The following is a 19,888-nucleotide window of genomic DNA, read 5'->3' on the forward strand; positions in this document are numbered from 1 at the left end:
AGCAACATCTGCTATAATCTGCTTCTAACACACAGGGTGACATCTTGGCATTTTTTATTTTAGGATCTGGCACTACACATGCTCTGATATGATGACAGTATGTTTGGGGGAGAAAAGGTGTAAAATGGCTGTCTAGAAGAACAAGACAAATACACCTCCCACCAAAATCAAACAATGCAAATTATGCAGGAAACACGAGTGCCAACAAGAATCTTCACCTTGCTTGTGGAATGAGACTGCGGTATTTCCCAACCAATCGTAAAAAGACATGCTTTAAAAATCACAATTAAGTTGGCTGACATACAAATTTATCTCTGTGTGTGTTTTGTAAGTTTCTTCTTTATGTATTGCTTTAAGTTACTTACATGTGACACTGAAAGCACTGTATTTATGTATTTTGCCAAGCAGGTAATAATCAAAATGCAGATAGGAATCACTACCATTCCATATAAAACAGTAGCACAAGGAAGCTCCTATATAAAATTAGTTACGAAAAATCCTGATTCACAGTAGTAAAAATCAACAGGTGAAAAATATTAATTCAGAGACTGGGATAAAAGCTTATGCTATTTTTCTGAATGCACATAAACCAGATCAAAAGAACAGTAATGTCGATTCACTCGAGCTTATTAATTGATAAAACTTCAGCAAGATTTCTGAGGAGGAAATGGAGTTTTCATCCTCTGAACAAGACAAAAACAAGACTTGGGACTACTGAATTTGACCCGAAGCAGTCACTAGGCAGAAGATCAACAGGAATAAAACTTACAGTGTTTTCTAAAAGGTTAAATTAAATTAACACCTTTTAGAAATGTTAAATTAGATTTAAATTAAATGTTAATTTTCACATACAACAATAACTCAATAGCAAAAGCACCTGAAGCTACACATTAATTTAAGGATTTTGTTACCATACACGAATTGAAATGATTTAACAATAGCTACCATGGCAATTGATGTTGTGTTGAGAACGAGTTCTAGTTTATCTCAGAGTTGTATTACACACAGCCATAGTCAACATGGCTGTTTTCCTGGTACCAAATTGAGTTTTCTTAGGTAGAGAATCTGTCTTTCTTCCTACAAACTACAAAGAATAAATATCACTCTATCAGATTCTGCTCATAACCAAATCAAACTACATTGTTGTTGCTATCTTGTTGATACAGCTGTGGATCAGATGACATTTAAAAAACCACCAGAAAGGAATCCAATCCCTGGATGCTTAAAACCGAAGCTAACCGAAGCAGCCATTTATTGTTCATCGACAGACATTATTAGGAAATGTTAACTGGTGGTTTACGTTACCTGTGAACTAAGAGCAGCAAGTTCTTCACTCTTAGCTTTAGCCTGCTGGAAGAGTGTCTGCACAGAATCCTGGAAATCTGGAAATCCATCCTATGGGCCAAAGCATAAGTCCTTTTTAGTTGGAGTTTGTAAATAAAATATCAGAACTGGGAAGACAGGCCCAAGTAAACAGCTTTAATCCTACAGTTCAAGTAATCATGATTAAAATTTTAATGTATAATACTTCACTTCAGACTTTTATGGTACGAACTTTATTTCTACAGCTGTAACATCAGTAAAAATACAAATGAAAAAGAGAAAAAGATTTATACGTTTATACATTTCACATAGCATTTCATTCATCTAGTGGTTCAACTAGTAATATTCACTATCTTCATACTGGACATTCTTTTCTTTTTCTTATTTTTGGTTTGAAAACCACCACAAAAATATTTTCATGGAAATAGCATTTTCCATAGCTTAGATTTTCCGATACAATAGATTGCAGAAGTACAATTACAGCAAAGGGATGGACATTTTTATGAACATTTTTCTTTCACAGCCTCTACCCAAGGGCCTTCACTGGTTAATCTTACCATAAGTTTTCTTTGCCAGCACTGGGTGGTGTTGGCTTCTTAATTTTTGCCAGTTTGCATTTTGGTATCAATATTCAAAAATTTTTGTTACATTTTATTTACTGTAGTTGTGTATACATTTATTTTGTAAATTCTTCTATCCCTATAAACTTCAGAAATGCACTCTGCTTTACAGATTTGATAAATACTCAACTCTACCCTCCAGTTTTTCTAAAGCTTTATCTTGTTTGCTTTGTTTTTTAAATTGAACTCTCTAGTCCATCAGGATTTTATTTTGTTATATGTAATATCGTAAAGAACCAATGTAAATTTCCTTCGAAGTGCTACCCAATAATCCCAACCCGAATTTCAGAATTCTTCCATGTTGACTTGTGATTTCTCCTTCAGCATTTCATGTAAGAGGCAATGGGGATTTGAATTCTCAACACCTGCACTCAAGTTCCAATTCTACCACTTAACACTGGATGAGTAATTTAACCTTTCAGAAGGTTAGTTTCCTCATATGAAAAATAAAGATAAGAGCAACTATCTGTTAGGGTTGTTGTGAGGAGCAAATGAGATACTGCCTTCAGCATGTAATCACTGCTAAATAAGTGTATCAATGCATACTTAATTCTTACATAAAACAGAGCCTACCTCGGGCACTCTACTCCTGGACAATATACCAACTTACATTATTACCACTGTACACTATATGTATATATAAAAGTGTCAATCTACTACTTTTCTCAGTTATTTTGTGGGTTTTTTGGTAATTTATTGCTCCACATGAAATTGTTATCTACAAATATCATGACAGCATGGTTTTAGTAACCTTACTAAAAACTACTAAAGGATTCTTCACAGAAATGGTCATTGACCTCCAAAACATTTCTCCCCTTGTTTCATGAACTATATATTTGTGTAACAAAGGGTAAATCATTAAAAACCAAAGTTCTTATAATAGCAGCAGAAAGAGATGTGATAATAACAAAATATTTTATCTTATTTGAAATAAGAGATACGGATTCAAAAGTTTTTCCCCAACAGGGTCTTGTTTTTCCACTGCAAAACTCATGTTTTCAAAGATTTCATCTACCAAACTTCCTTTCTTAAGTAGTAATTTACTATTTTAAAATTCAAAGACATGAAATGAAACGGAGTCAGAAGCAAATAAATTTGACATCTTGAGATGGTCTCATGTAGCTTTATGGTGGGTAAACATATAATCAATATTTTTATTTTTTAATATTTATTTATTTTGAGAGAAAGAGAGAGAATGTGAGCAGGGCAGGGGCCCAGGTAGAGAGAGAGAGAGAGACAGACAGACAGACAGACAGAGACAGAGAGGGAATGCCAAGCAGGCTCCACACTCTGCATGGAGCCCAATGTGGGGCTCGATCTCACAGCTGTGAGACCATGACTTGAGCCAAAATCAAGAGTAGGACGCTTAACCGACGAGCCACCCAGGCACCCTAGAATTTTTTTAGTATTGAAAAAAGCTTCCTGTCTAGGCCCCTACAAGACCAAAGACCCTTGGCTCAGAAGAATGTATGGAAAATCATTAACGGAGCCAGAATGAACTTTATGCAAGTGTATATAATCTAAGTCTAAATCAAAAGTACACTTTTTTAGTCATTCAGTGTTTCTCTCAGAACTTAATTTAGACCTAAAAATCTAACTTTCTGTTTAGCAATCTCTCCTTTAAGTTCTGAAGTTCAACAAGGTAAGGTAGTAGAAGACTTGGAAAAGAGAAGCTATCATTTTCCAGGTGACTACCATGTACCACCAATTCCCAACTATCATTTTACATATATTATCTCATTTAATCCCCACCACAAACAACCCTGGGTTTCTCTCATTTTACAGCTACGGACATTGGCTTCAAAGCCCGTGCTCAAACGATAAAGTCCTAGACTTACATACTTAATGAAACTCCTAACAATAAACAGAGGCACATCTCTTGGATTTTCATAAGCTGAACGGGTTTAACCCTCTGATTTATACTGAGTTCCAAATCCAATTGTACTACTTATTTGCTGTGATACTGGACAGACCATTTCATCTTTCTGTGTCTACTCTGCTAACTTTAGAACCATTTTTTTTTTTAACGTTTATTTATTTTTGACGCAGAGAGACAGAGCATGAACAGGGGAGGGGCAGAGAGAGAGGGAGACACAGAATCTGAAACAGGCTCCAGGCTCTGAGCTGTCAGCACAGAGCCCGACGCGGGGCTCGAACTCAAGGACCATGAGATCATGACCTGAGCTGAAGTCGGACGCTTAACCGACTGAGCCACCCAGGTGCCCCTAGAACCATTTTAAAGAAGCAAAAATTGATAAAGAACACTTAGCACAATGTTTGGCACACAGATATTACCCAACAAATGTCTGCTACTGATATTTATTAAGTTCCCTTTAAAAGCTACTGGATTTAACCACAGTAAAATAGAGAACACGCTGTTAAGTGACTTACTGCATTTCTATGATATAGCATAAGCAGCTCAGAGATTACTTACATACTAGACATCTTGGGTTTTTAACACTAAAACCAGCAGGACAATATTGACCATACTGGTAGGGAACTGTTCTAGTGGAAAGAACAGTGGAAATCTGGAAATACTTGTTTGTTCATTCATACAAAATCTCTTGTTTGCATAATAGGTTCTAGACTCAGTACTCGATGCCTGGACTCCATGCCTCCTGCCCTTCTAGCAAACAGTCTAGAGAAGGCAAGGACGAAGAGATCCCGAGCACAGACGCCGTCAGGGAAGGCTTCCCAGAAGGCATGACATCTAGGCTGAGACTTGAAAGAAGAGAAGGCTCTAGGGAAAGAGAGCAGCTTATATAAAAGCCTGGAGGCAAAAAGAACAGGAGGGCACACTTGAGAGGCTGGAGACTATTTAACATAGCTCAGGGAGAAACATAGCTCTCAGGGAGAAAATGAACCCAATCTGTGTTTCTGAAAGTCCAATCTGAATGTGATGGGGGCAATGTACTGAGGGGGCAAGGATGGTGGTAGGGAGACTGGTTAGAAGGCTGTGACCAAGACAGAGAATAGTGGCCTTACAACAGAGAAACACACGAATTCCTAAGATACGGCTTTGGCAACCAGGAGTTTGGTGGTAACATTCTCTAAAATAATGAATTCAGCACCAAGAAGGAGGCTTGGGAGGGAGCAGAAGGTTGATGAATTCAGTAGGGGACAGGCTACATCTTACCCTCTGGAGACCTCTGTGTAGGTAAGTTTGCAAGGCAGGTTCACGGAGTTGTGAACTTGGGGCAAGAGTCAGGTTGGATAACTACACTAGAGAATTCCAGCTTCTCAACAAGCCCTGGGTGGGGGGTGCCCAGGCCAGAATCTCCAATATTCCGGTATTTTTAAAGGAACTCACAGAAGAAAGAGTGATCTATCTAGTCTTCTTATGTTAAGAACTAGATGTGTGATCCCAGGTAGGAAAGTTAACTTCATTATTGTTCAATGGAGATTTAAACCATCTGCTTTATCTGGCCAGTGGAGATTTGTGGGGATTCCATGAAGTAATGCAAACAGTGACTCTTGGAAAAGCCCACATTGCTATACAAACATACAGTGGCATCACTGTCAGGATTATTCAACCATGAGAATTTGGAAAAGCTGGAAGGGGTAACTTCAAACTCTACATGCGTGCGCAAGTTTTTGGGAAATGGACACTGCTCCTTCATTAATAAAGAGAAGTAAAAACATGCAATAAGCAATAAACAATATCCAAGTAATGAGTGGTCTGTCTCTGTAATGAAGACATTAGTCATTCTGATTTTCTCCCACAGTCTTTGATAGTTCTTAACGGAAAAATACAGGACTGAGGAGCTATCACTACATGATCTAGGTTTCAGGTACCCAAAATATGTGGCTTAGAAATAAAAGTGAGAACATTCCCAAGAAACTGGTGTCTTTCATATTATGTTTGGTGCAGGACTTTTGTTATATGTCTCTCAAGCTTTTTTCCCAAGAACCAGCTGTACCACGCTATGAGCAATTTATCTTCATGTCATATTCTTGGCTGCTGCCATTAATCACAGTGTTCCCTTACTGGTGAGACTCTGATTCTGAGCACTGAGAAAATAAAAGACACAGGGTGGGATGCTGTTCGTGACCTAATTACTCTCATCCCATTGGTCTCCACCCCCATTCCTCCTCAACTTTCCCACCAAATACCGGCAAGCTTTAAAGCCACTGCTTAGCTGTCTTTAAAATGACTTGTTCCAACAGATGTTCTCAGCCTCACACGTGCATTTTCCTTTTTTTTTTCTACTCACACTTTCTATATGAATAGCAGATTGTAATGCTTCTGTTTTTCTGATCCAGAGGGGAAGAGTCTACATCAAATTAGACCAGCTTTCTCTCAATAGCTTAGTAACAGCGTAGGTGGATGTTCTGACCCTCTTCCCTCCCCCTGCCTCCCTCTCCCACCCCCACCCCCCTGGAACTGCTAGCAGATGTTTCCTCTAAGTCTTTCTTCTTCAAAACCCCAATTCTCTGACTTTCTGGACTCTATTAACAAACTGCATTTCTTTCATGCAGTTATCTCTGATTGCTTGGCACTCCCAGCCCACACAGGATCAAGAATGCTGTCACCTCCCATCTCTCTCCCTAGTTTCCAGCAATGTCAGTGAACGAAGAAAACTTACAGATGAGATTGGAACAGTAACCACCATATCCTTCCTCTCTTCCAAGACACTACTTACGACACTGAAGGTAATGACAGGGTTTGTTCTGAGAACATGTTATGTTCTTAATGAAAAAGAAAGGCTATCAACTCAAATCTATTTTAATTAATATTAAAAAAAAATTTTTTTTTTTTTAATCTTTATTTTGAGAGAGAGACACAGTGTGAGCAGGGGAGGGGTAGAGAGACGGGGAGACACAGAATCCAAGGCAGGCTCCAGGCCCTGAGCTGTCAGCCCAGAGCCCGACGCGGGCTCGAACCCATGAACTGTGAGATCATGACCTGAGCCAAAGTCGGACACCTAACCGACTGAGCCACCCAGGCGCCCCTAATTAATATTTTTTAAAAATGAGGGAAAGATATGAGTGCCAGGGACTTTGGCTGTTGGTTTTTCACCCCCTTTAGTTGTCAAGCTGTCTTAAACACACTGTCCTAGGTACAGTATAAGTAAATCAAGCTAATTTTTCTTGATTTACTCGGTTTAACCTCCTTCCAAAGACAGTGCTTTTCCTCATGCTAAGCATTTAGTTTAACAAATGGTAACGTCTTATATTTAAATACATTTTGTAATTTATGTTGTTAAATTTTCTACTCAAAACTTAATTGTTCGGATAAGCTTCCTTGAAACAGAAAATGGTAACTGCCACCCTTTCCCCTTTCTTCAAAGACTTCAGTTGCTATACACGCTTGGCTTTTCATACTAGACTAGCAGGAGAAAAGGTATAATTCTAACAGTGTTTTTATAGCCAAGGTTCATGAGCACCCAGGAAGGTAGTTCTGCTTTGCAGTTTAGGAGTCAGACCTAGATTAGGAGCCCTGGCTCTGCCACTAGATAGCAATGTGGCAACTTGAGCAAGCTCCTGAGACTTCACGGGTGTCTCCTTGGCTATACACAGAAATCATAAAGCCTCCATATAATGAGAGACAGGAAGGTTTGTGATCATGAATTTCAAATGCCTAGCAGGGACAGGCATACAATACATTCAGGAAAAAGCAGTTATTTTTCCAAGTGTCCCAGAGCTTAGGTTTGGGGTTTCTGATAAAAAAGGAAAGAATAAACAAAATTCATTTTTATTTTAGCTGAAAGTGGATTTACACCAAGGGTTGTATTCCAGGTGGACAAGTTATTCATCTAGCCTTGACAGGAGAAATATTCCCAAGCCTTGCTTACTAACCTACAGGGTTGAAGAGGTGCCTTCCCTAGAGGCTCCACTGAGTTACCCTAAGGCCTCCCCAAGCTAGCAAGCTTTTCCTCTGTGTCCACTTCATTATTCTAGGAATTACAGAAAGAAAGTTCAACATCTTTATGTTGTTTTGTTTTTTTAATTTTATTTGAGAGAACATGCAAGTGGGGTAGAGGGACAGAAGGAGAGAGAGAATCTTAAGCAGGCTCCACACTCAGTGTGGGGTGGCCTGACCCGGGGCTCCATGCCATGACCCTGGGATCATGACCTGAGCTGAAATCAAGAGTCAGAGGCTCAACTAACTGAGCCACTCAGGCGCCCCTAAAATCTCTAGGTTTTTTAATGTCAAACTTTCCCTGTAGAAAGGAGTGCTACTTAAGGACAACAGATTATGCTGAGTACTTTACTATAATATGTATCCTGTATTAAACAAAAACAATCAAATAAATAGCTAACTATCCTTCAAGGGGAACAACTGGGGTGCTTGGGTGGCTCAGTCTGTTGCAAGTCTGACTCGATTTCAGCTCGGGTCAGGATCTCCCAGTTCCTGAGATAGAACCCAGAGCCGGGCTCCATCCGGCCAGCAAGAAGCCTGCTTGGGATTCCCTTTCTCTCTCTCTCTCTCTCTGACCCTTCCCCACTCGCACTGGCTCACACTCTCAAAACTACCATTACAAAATATCTTTCGGGTGGGAGGGAGGTGAGGGTGGGTGATGGGCACTGAGGAGGGCACCGGTTGGGATGAGCACTGGGTGTTGTATGGAAACCAATTTGACAATAAATTTTATATTAAAAAAAATCTTTAAAAGGGAACAACTCACTACATAATAAGAGGAAAAATATCAGACAAGGATTTTAAAACTTCTAGCCAATCCTTCACAAACAGTTCAGGAAATTACATAATTCAGCAACAAGAAAACACTTTCATTTAGTTTCGTTAGTTTATCCTAATGCACTGATAATGGCACGCAAGAAATTTTTTCTTTCCCTTACGTGTCTATTTGTGATGTCATTTCTATTTTATCTACTGACATTACATTTCTTTTTGTTCATTATAAAAATTATCTTTTTTAAGGGGTGTCTGGGTAGCTCAGTTGGGTAAACGTCCAACTCTTGGTTTTGGCTCAGGTCATGGTCTCAAGGATCCTTACTTTAAGCCCTGTGTTGGGCAGGCAGGCTCTGTGCTGACAGTGCAGAACCTGCTTGGGATTCTCTCTTCCTCTCTCTGCCCCTCCCCTGCTCATGCACTCTTCTCCCTCTCTCTCAAGAAAAATAAATAAACTTAAAATTTTTTTTCTTAATTATCTTTTTAAAATGAAAAGAAGTCAGCAACTTGGCATGTATGCCAATTAGTTACTGTCAAGGATTTCAGAAACATGAAAATTAAAGACAAAATTCTCATTCATATGGACCTAGTAATTAGTAATCTGCTGTCATTTACAATGTGCTAAGGTTATCTTTATAGTATATTCTTTTAATAGAGAATTAGTAATTCAAATGAAATAAGAAACACTATGTTAAAAGAATTCTAAAATCTTTCTAGTTGTACTTATGAAGTCCTTGGTGTCAGTCATATATTCTGAACAAACTGTTCTCACTGTTCTCTAAAAATGCACAGGATTTTCTCCTCTGTGTCTTTGCCCATGCTAGATAGACTACCTTTGTGATGCCCTTCTACCCTCCACCCCACATCTTTACCTTCTGAAATCCTACCCTTATTTTAAAACCCAGCCCTGGGTGGCTCAGTTGGTTGGTTGAGTGTCCAACTTCAGGTCATGAACTCGCGGTTCATGGGTTCAAACCCCGCATCGGGCCCTGTGCTGATAGCTCGGAGCCCGGAGCCTGCTTTGGATTCTGTGTCTCCCTCTCTCTCTGTTCCTCCCCCGCTCACACTCTCTCTCTTTCTCAGAAATAAATAAAGATTAAAAATTTTTTTTAAAAATAAAATAAACCAGCTCAAACAGTTATCTACTCAACAGAGCCTCCCTTAATTTCTCCTCATGCCAGAAACTCTCCCCTTCGCAGTAGCCACATAGAAAGTAGATCTAGACAAAGCACTAATACTTGATGAAAAGTCTTAAGGGAGTAACAAACCTATACAATACTAACTAGCTCAGTACCAGCTTCCAGAACCAATGAATAGCTCCACTATCTCAAATCTGAATTACAGTACACAAAAGAATTTGGACAAGGACTTATGCCAATACTGTATATCTTGCAAAGGATTACAGTGGATACAGGTGTAGGTACACACATGCATAACACACACACTCACACACTCTGAAGAGATACTGTCACCCTGCAACACAGGAGTGCTTTTAAAAAACTAAGCAAAAACAAAACAAAATTAAAAACAAACCAACAAAAAAAAGTAAACTGCCCTAAATTCAAAGTTAAAGTCCCTATTTCTTTCTGGGAAACATCAAGAGTGGTCTGTAAGAGCATTTAACATTCAACCTCAGCTGAGGTCATGATCTCACGGTTCATGGGTTCGAGCCTCGTGTCAGGCTCTGTGCTGACAGCTCAGAGCCTGGAGCCTGCTTCAGATTCTGTGTCCCTCTCTCGCTCTGCCCCTCCCCCGCTTATGCTCTGTCTGTCTGTCTGTCTGTCTCTCTCTCTCTCTCTCAAGAATAAACATTAAAAAATAAAGTAGCCTGCAGTTGACTAGTCATGTATCTTATTTGGGAGAGGTTAGAACTGTTATTCACAGAAAAATAAAATGCTGATTATCTTAATTCTAAATCCAGAACCCTTCAAATGGCTTTATGAACACTAGTAAAACAATAAACTAACCATACAGAACTATCATTCAATTATCTATAGTGCAACATATTTAAAGGAATAGAAGGGTCACATCTAATGCTATAACCTAATGCTCTGAACTACTAAAATGAAACTCAAAACATTGTGACTGGATACAAAAAATATTTTGCTTAAATTTCAGATAAGAGCCACTGAGAAGGTCAGAAAGATTTATCAATACAGCCTAACAAGAAAAAAATTACAGATCAAACAGTCCATGAGATTCGTGATCTCAAACTTTCTTTTTTTTTTTTTAATTTTTTTTAGCGTTTATTTATTTTTGAGATAGAGAGAGACAGAGCATGAATGGGGGAGGGTCAGAGAGAGGGAGACACAGAATCCGAAACAGGCTCCAGGCTCTGAGCTGTCAGCACAGAGCCCAACGCGGGGCTCGAACTCACGGACCACGAGATCATGACCTGAGCTGAAGTCGGCCGCCCAACCGACTGAGCCACCCAGGCGCCCCATCGTGATCTCAAACTTTCAATGTTCAACAGTGATCTCTGCAGACAGACAATGAGGGAAACTGGGGCTTAAATGTGAGAACAGCCTGAGTCAGGATCACAACAGGTCCTGAGTCAGGGCCAACAGTGGGAGAGGAAGGTGGTCAGAACTTCTAGCCTAGCAGCTGACTACCTTTCCCAGTCACTGGGTAGGTTTTATACCTTTTCCTCTAAATCCTCTCTCTGATGGCACGTGCCTTCTTAGCAGTCTCTGTGTTTACCTGCCTTCCCTCTCAGTGGCAGAGTCACCAAATCTACAGGGATTCTCTCTCATTATCTTGGGATGCAACAGGATAAAACTATTTCACTAGTTAGATTATCTTCTAATGGCCTTTTGGATCATTTCAACAGTTTTTTTTTGCATAGTATCTGAAGCTAACCCATCTTAAACATTACTCAAGATCTAATAAGAGGTTGATTACAAATATAAGCACAACGTTTTAAATTCTTCCCTTCTTTAAGAACCAATGCTTTAGGCTAAAGTTTTTAAGAAATCAAAGATGCTTAACCATGGCCATTCATTATTTCATCTAACAGATTTTATTAAGTGCCTATTAAGTGCAAGGCACTATTATAAAATCTGAGTATAAAGTAGTGGACAGATAAGAGCTGTACTCTCATCTAATGGGGAAGAATGACAATAAAAATAAATACATAATAGTTTCATGTACCAGTAAGTGCTATGAAAACAAACAAACCAGGAAAATGAGCCTAAATGTGATTTTGAGGTAAAGGTGCCCTTTTAGAAAGGGAAGCAGCTATGTCAGAGCAAATTCTCAGCTATGAGCTAAAGCCAGGTGAAGAGCTAAAGATCTAGGTAGGGGAACAGTGAGTGATGAGGCACAAATGAGTTTGGCATGTTCCAGCAACAGAAAGTGGGTCAGTGTAGCTGGGACACAGTAAGAATGGGGAAGTGTGGTAGCAGATGAGGCCAGAGATACAAAGTTAGAGTCAGATCATAGAGGATCTTAGATGCCTCAGGAAAAAGTGTAGATTTTATTCTAGGTACGGTAGAAAAGCCCTGGAAAGATTTAAGCAAGGAAGGGATTTATGTTTGTTTCTTTCTTTCTTCCTTTTTTTCTTTTGTAATTGTTTGTTTTTTTTATTATTATTTTTTTATTTTTGACAGAGCACAAGCAGGGGAGAGGGGGACAGAGGATCGGAAGCAGTCTCTACACTGTCAGCAGTGAACCTGATGTGGGGGTCGAACTCACTAACCATGAGATCATGATCCTAGCCAAAGTTGGATGCTCAACCGAGCCACCCAGGTGCCCCAGGATTTATGTTTTTAAAAGATAACTGTGGCTTTGGTATGGCTGAAAGAATAGTCCAAACAGATGCTTAGTTAAAATAATGAGACAATTTAGGATAGTCAAACATAGTTTATTTGTTTGAACTTGAAATTAAATAATGGATGGCTAAGAGAATTAATGACCCCCCCCTCCCCCCCCTTGTCAATCCCCTGCCCAAGAAAAAAAGGAAGGAGCTCTCTGACTTCAAATTTCTACTCTGCTTCAGACTGGCCTTTAAAAAGTATTTATTCCAAATTAAGGGACAGTGGTTTTTAAACCATTCTATAGTTCTGACAGCCCTAACAAAAGCACGTTTTTCTTGCTCAACTCCCACCTTACCTCTTGCAAGCCTAAAATCTGAAGGGACAGCCTCAACCACAATCCTCTAAGAGGCTTAATTATAGGCAAGTCTCCATTACTTGCAGCTACTAAATTGTCATTTCTCTCAGATTGTTAATATAAATAAACCTTGGCTCCTCTAAACGTATTTGATAAGATGACTAAATGATGTAAATAAGATTATAAAAGAAATCATTTGGAGCCCCTGGGTGGTTCAGTGGGTTTAGTGTCCGACTCTTGATTGTGGCTCAGGTCATGATCTCACAGTTTGTGACTTCGAGCCCCACAATGAGCTCTGTGCTGATGGTGCAGAGACTGGTTTGGATTCTGTCTCTCCTTCTCTCTGCCCCTCCCCTGCTTGTGATCTCTCTTTCTCTCAAAAAAATAGATAGATAGATAGATAGATAGATAGATAGATAGATAAAGTTAAAAAAAAAAAAAAAAGAAAGAAATCATGTAACCAGGAGAGTTTTAAATCTATAAGCAACACCCACCGACATATCAAGCTGTAATAAAATGACTGGACATCAATCTCATCATTGTTTTCTAAGAATTTCTTCAGTTTCCTAGTTCAAATTAGATACTTCAAAGCAACAAAATTCTGTATTGTTTTAAAGATTCCAAAATTCACATTTTTCACTTGTTCATGGAATATCCTTTTTTTTTGGTTTGAATTAGTAAATAAACATTATTAGCATGAAAATATATAATGCATAATCTTACCTCCACTTTAATTCTCTTCGGAGATAATTCATCTCTTTCTCCACATTTTGACCTGAAGAGAAAAACTTGAGAAGGTAAAAAATTTTATCCTGAAGACATCTCAATCTATAAACTTCCACCAAAACATATACCACTGGAACCTTTACACTGGAAATAAGAGATTCATAGTGAACATGGACATAATAAAGAAGAGACTTTTTATCACTCCTAAATAAAATTAGAAAAATATGCAGACACACTTATACACTTTAAAAGGCCACTACCTAAGAACTACCCACAAAGAAATTACTTAATAAATATGTAATGATCACAAAATGAAAAAGGAAAAAAAAAAATCAAGGAGGTTTACACTGCATGATATCCTTTTATGAATCAGTAGAAACACTTCAGGATAAAATGACCAGTGGCTCTTTAAGATGAATGCTTAAGGCTACATAAGATTAAAATACATTTTGTCTATCTATTGAAACTACAGAGGCATTTTCCCTTGACCTACAGATCCCTCTTCTGGGAAATCTCCCAAAGGTACCTACAAATATATGAAATACTATGGCCACTTAAACTACAATAAGCCATCAATTCTAAGTTATCCCTCAAAATAAAGACATTAAAAAGTAAAAAAAAAAAGTATATCTCAGAACCAACAAAATACGTATGATGTTATCTATTATGGTGCTATTTATAATGATAAAAGACTAGAAATAACTCCAGTATCCATCAATAGGGGACTGGTTAAATAAATCATGGTATATCCACGCAATGCAATACCATGCAGATGCAAAAAATAATGCTAGATCTGTACGTACTAACACGACAAGATCTCCAAGATACGTTAAAAGCAAGATATAGAATAATGTAAATATATGCTGCCTATTGTTTTTTGGAAAAAAGGTAAAAATGAGAAAATATATTTATATTTGTTTGCAAGTGCATAAACATACACTAGAAAGCTGAAAAAAAACCTAATAAAACCGTTTACACACTGAGGAGAGGAAGAGGGTAAAAAGACAGGAACCAGAGTGCAACTTTTTTATATTACATATTCACATAGTTTTGACTTTTACATGATGTAAGAGTCTTATATACTTAAAAATATATTTAACTTAAAAAATATAATGTACATACTACAAGAAATAGCTAAAAACTGTTGAAAGCAGCTGCCTCTAGGATGTGATGTGGTACTCAGAAGGGGGAAGGCGTGGAGCAGAGAAACTGCTGAGTTTCATCATAAGCCCTGTGTACTGCATGACTCCCTAAATCCTGTATATGTATTACTCTGATTAAAGCAAATCATTTAAATAAAGCAGTCAGAGAGGCGCCTGGGTGGCTCAGTCAGTTAAGCATCCGACTTCGGCTCAGGCCATGATCTTGAGGTTCATGGGTTCAGTCGGGCTCTGTGCTGACAGCTCAGAGCCTGGAGCCTCCTTTGGATTCTGTGTCTCCCTCTCTCTCTCTGCTCCTCCCCCCACTCGTGCTCAGTCTCTCTCTCAAAAATAAATAAACATTAAAAAAATTAAATTAAGCAGTCAGAAATTTTGTAGAATACAGTGAAAAAAATAAATATATCACTGAATCAGCTCTTGATTAGCTTGTTCATTCAGTCTGCAGAATTTTACTTTGTGTCAGTTTGTAAACATGTGGGATCTTTCTTTAGGCAGGGTAGCAAATGAGGCTGCTAGGAGTTAGGGGGAAATCATGACAATGACAGCAAATGCCTACAACAGTGGTTTTTCAATCTGGAGCAGGCACCAGAATAATCTGAGATACTTGTGAAAATGTGGATTCCAAGGTTCCATCCAGAAACTGTGATTTATTAGGGCCGGGGAGGGTGCTCAGGATGTGGTTTCTGAATACACATTCAATTACTCCAATGCCAGTGGTCATCAGCATCTCCTCAGAGAAGCAGTCGCACATACAACTGATGGTGAACGAGAAGTTAGGGTCCATGTGGAACCGAAGAATACAATCAAAATGGTACTACACCATTTTGCTTAGGGTTTAAGTGAGGATGAGATAAGAGGAATAAGATATTTATATCAAATTTTAAAACCACACTGCTTTTCAACAATTAAGTTTATTTCAAATATTCCATATTGCACTTCCATATTTTACATGTCCATATTCCACATCATCTGGTATCTTTCAATTTTCCCTTAAATACTCATCAATGGAGTCTTTTTTATCTATTCTGCTAATCTCATTAGCTTGCAAACACCCTGCAGCAAAAGGAACCCCTGTGCTTCCTCAGAGAGTTCAACAAGTTCATATGGTAAGCGAGTATACAAAAAAGCCTACACATGCTGACTGACTAAATCCCATCCTCACACTCAAAACCAAAGCATCTGTGTGCGAAGAACATCTAAAACCACTACCAGAACAATGTTGTGATACTAGGGAACTGTCTTTCAAAAGAAAGACAAAAGAGGATTTCAACAAAACAAGAAAAACCACTTTAGCAATGTCTGGAAAAATGTCCTACTCCCATAAAGCAATGTAAAAATATTGCCAATTAGTTAGACACTTACTTGGTGGTTCTGTAGGTATATTTGTAGGTGACTTCTCGAGAAATCTGCCTAGCCAGGGCAAACAGTTCATCTCTTCTCGTCAGCAGGGCGTTATCCTTCACACAGAGCTGAGCAGCCGCTTCATTAACAGTGAGCTGTGGATCCAAAACCAAGTTTAAAAGTTATAAACACCCTCATTTCACCAGTATGAAAAATGCTTCACTTAAGGATATAAAAATGTGAGGTCATTATATAATGAGATCGTAATTTATAAAAATCAGGATGGGCTTTTCTTTATTCCTTATTAGTCCTAATGTCTAATTTCACAAGAAAATCACATCATCTACCATCTCTCAGGACTCAAATTAATCAAAATAGCCATCTTGGTTTTAGGTATTTATATGCTTAAAATACTTTTGTTTAGGTATGAGAATTTATAGAAAGTAAGCAAAATAAAATAAAAATAAAAAGTAAAAAATGTTCTGTATCTCATTTTTATGAAAAGCCAGGGGATAGGATATGATTTGGTGATAACATTCCCCTAATTAAAAATGAGTATACGTGGTCTGACACATTTTTCAAAGTGAACGGATATGAAAATTCTTAGAAAGGAATAAAAATTAGATGACTGGAGTTAAATATTTATCAAATCACTTAGTACCAGAGTTATCGCAAATTAGGGCCAAAAAGGAAAATCACTGTCTTAGAGTCAGTAATTCTCTAAAATTCATCGAATTCTACTTTTTCATCAAAGTGTTAAATAATGCCAATACAGAGTTGCCACCTGACAAAACATTCTGTAATGAAATTTAAAGTAGCAAATGTTACCTTTTGAATTCAAAACCTATTAATTTTTTCATAAATCAGAAAAAGTTTTTTTCACATATTTTTACCAACTTAAATTGATGGAGGGAACTGCGAAGAGGTATATCACACTTTTTTAAAAAGCAAGAAACATGCTGGTTCCACACATGACTGATGGCAAGATGAGAATGGGATTTGATGGCAGACAGATCTGAGAGGAGTCTTGCTCCATCACTTAGCATCTGTAGGACTTTGGGCATGTAAAATCTTCTCAGAGCCTCAGTTTTCTCAGAGGCAAAAACAGGATAATCAAAACGGGAACTACCTCAAGGGATTTTAACAAGAGATAAATGAGGAGACACACGTGGCACAAAGTTGTTCTTAGTTCTTGGTTTCCTTTCATAAAAAGGCAGGCATTTACTTTCTCCCTACCCAGGCATCCCACTTTATTCATAAAAATCTTCTGCATTTAAATTTTCAAAAATAGAAGCAAAAGAAGAAAATAAATGCAGAATGCACACCTTCCATCTACTAACATTTTCATGTATATAGTCTACTATCTGTGAACATATAAACATACACGTGAATATAGATTTGCAATTGCCTTTTCTCTAGTACGCTACATTTTTGTACATCACGTATTAAGGCAGAAAGGTGGTTTGTTTACATCAGTACCTGGCATGTAAACTGATAAATGAATTTAAGTATTCTTTATGATCTCATTTTTACTAACTAGAAATATTCCATTATAGTTAAGAGTAATATATTATTTAAATCAACCTCACTCTGAACATTAAACTCCCCAGTTTTTCATGTACTACAAAGAAAGCTGCAAAGAACATTCTTAATTGTATATCTCTGCACACATATTCAATTATTTTCTTGGAATAAATTCCTATGAATAAACTCGTAAGGCCACAAAACATATTACATTTTAAAACTTATATATTTCACCAAATTACTCTCCAGAAAAATTGCTCCAAATCATAACGCTAGCAACAATTGTATGAAGATCCATTACTCAGAATTAACTAACACTGGTTATTTTATTTTAAAAGCTTTACCAATTTAATGTATTTTCAGTGACATTTGATTATAATTCACATTTCTTTAACTATAAAACTGATCCTTTTTTAATGTTTTTAAGTTGTTTTAAAATCTGCTTGCTCATGGCAGTTGCCGGTTTCTTCTATTGAACTATTTTGTTTCTTATGGACTTCAGGAATTCTTTACGCATTAGGAACATTAACTCTTCATGTGCAGAGGTATTTTCCTTTTTCAGTTTATCATCAGCCTTTTAATTTTTGTCTTGGGTGCCAAGCATAGAAATTCCATTCACACCCTAATAATACATAAATGTTTTCCTGTAATTTAGTCTAACAGCTTTATTTTTTCCACTTAAGTACTGAAACCATTTAGAATATGTTACGATAGGGAAGCCTGGGTGGCTCAGTCGGTTAGGTGTCCGACTTCAGCTAAGGTCATGATCTCACAGTCCGTGAGTTCGAGCGCCACGTCAGGCTCTGTGCTGACAGCTCAGAGCCTACAGCCTGCTTCAGATTCTGTGTCTCGCTCTCTCTCTGCCCCTCCCCTGCTCATGCTTTGTCTCTCTCTGTCTCAAAAAAAATAAATAAAAAACATTAAAATAAAAAAAAAATTTTAGAAAGAATATATGATATAAATTACATACCTTACATCCTCCTCCCCAGATTTCCACCTGTAATTTACACTGGTTTATTCTCAAATAATTTTGCTACTGACAATGTTATAATAAACCCAAGTATCCTATTTTATTTTTAATGTTTGTTTATTTATTTTGAGAGAGCCAGTAAGCGAGCAGGGGAGAGGCAGAGAGGGAATCCCAAGCAGGCTCTGCACTGTTAGTGCAGAGCCCAAAGCGAGGCTTGAGCTCATAAACCGCTGTGAGATCAGGACCTGTGCCTAAGTCAAGAATTGGTTGCTTAACCAACTGAGCTCCGCTGGGGCACACCCTCCCCCCCCAATCCCAGGCTTCCTATTTTAAATCCACAACTGAATAGGAGAGCATAATAGAAGCAATGTATTTTCAGTCTTTTCCCTCTTCCTAAAGAATCATCAATAGACCAATTTCTTCCCTAAGTGCTTTTGAAAGGCACAGTGTTAATGGAGCTAAAAGTGAAATATACTTAAAGAATGATTTCCTAAATAAATTAACTTCAATTTTGGCTTAGTAGTAGCTACAATGACCTTGAAGTCCTTCTCAAGCTCCTTCTTATGTAGCCTGGTCTTTCCTGTATTCATAACCCTAAATTAGTATGGAGAACTTCTGACTGTCATTAAGATATTTTAGTTGACAACACTTTAGAGGTACCACCTTATGCACAACCAGAGAAAATAACCTTTCAACATAAACTGAAAACAGTATTTGGTATTCTTTCCACCATCCTATCAGGAACCAAAAAAGCAAACAAACATAACACATCCTTCGTTACTTGAATTCAGGCTTAAAAGATAAAAAAAAGTAGACTGAGCACTCCAGGCTGTTAGGGAGACCTCTGGTATTAAAACTGAGGTTGCAGAAATAACTATGGCCCACTCCAAGTTATAATAAGAAGCTGACTCATCAAGGTTACCCGTCAAAAATGTATTTTCTGTCAGTGTTTTCTAGATTTCATACTAATTAATAATTAAATCAATAAATATTATGATATATTTCAAAAACTTATACAAATACTCTAATACAGTAGTCACTGCAGTACCACACTAGCTTTTTAAAAATTCCAAGTGTCTAATTTTGTTAAAAGTATAAAATATTCTAATTGTTTACTTCCTCCAATTCCTCTTTTTGTGGCTAAAAACACCAAAATTCCATTCAATCTTGATGTAAAATATTTCTTGAAGTTAGCTTTCTATCATTTATAACTAGACTTAAAATTTCCTTTACTGGTAGTTAAAATTATAATCTTTAACAATCACATGATTTGACTTTCCACTGAGTATTGTTAGCATAAAAATACCATGAGAACGCTGTGTGATAGGGAGGCTCAAAAGGCATTCAAGGCTTTCATTTTCCAGTACAGGGAAGGCATGACTGGCCCCCTCAAAGGAAACAAGTAAAAAATGTTGGATGAAATGGAGGGGAAAAATATCTTAAATGCATCAATAAGCCAGCAAGACAACAGTAAGGGTTA

The 19,888-nt window shown here is 37.7% G+C and overlaps 1 protein-coding gene across 3 annotated transcripts in view; it reads right to left on the minus strand.

Moving 5' to 3' along the window:
• NAB1 (NGFI-A binding protein 1) overlaps positions 1 to 19,888 on the minus strand; it is a 44,483-nt gene that overhangs the window by 6,808 nt on the left and 17,787 nt on the right. For all 3 annotated transcript variants that reach the window (XM_060622397.3, XM_060622395.3, XM_060622396.3), the window contains exons 3-5: positions 15,936 to 16,069; positions 13,411 to 13,462; positions 1,306 to 1,395 (exon numbers count right to left, since the gene is read on the minus strand). In XM_060622397.3, the coding sequence (XP_060478380.1) occupies positions 1,306 to 1,395; positions 13,411 to 13,462; positions 15,936 to 16,069 (276 nt within the window). The remainder of the gene's footprint in view (positions 1 to 1,305; positions 1,396 to 13,410; positions 13,463 to 15,935; positions 16,070 to 19,888) is intronic.

This window comes from Panthera onca, chromosome C1 (assembly GCF_046562875.1).
Source record: "Panthera onca isolate mPanOnc1 chromosome C1, mPanOnc1 haplotype 2, whole genome shotgun sequence".
Classification (NCBI taxonomy): Eukaryota; Metazoa; Chordata; class Mammalia; order Carnivora; family Felidae; genus Panthera; species Panthera onca.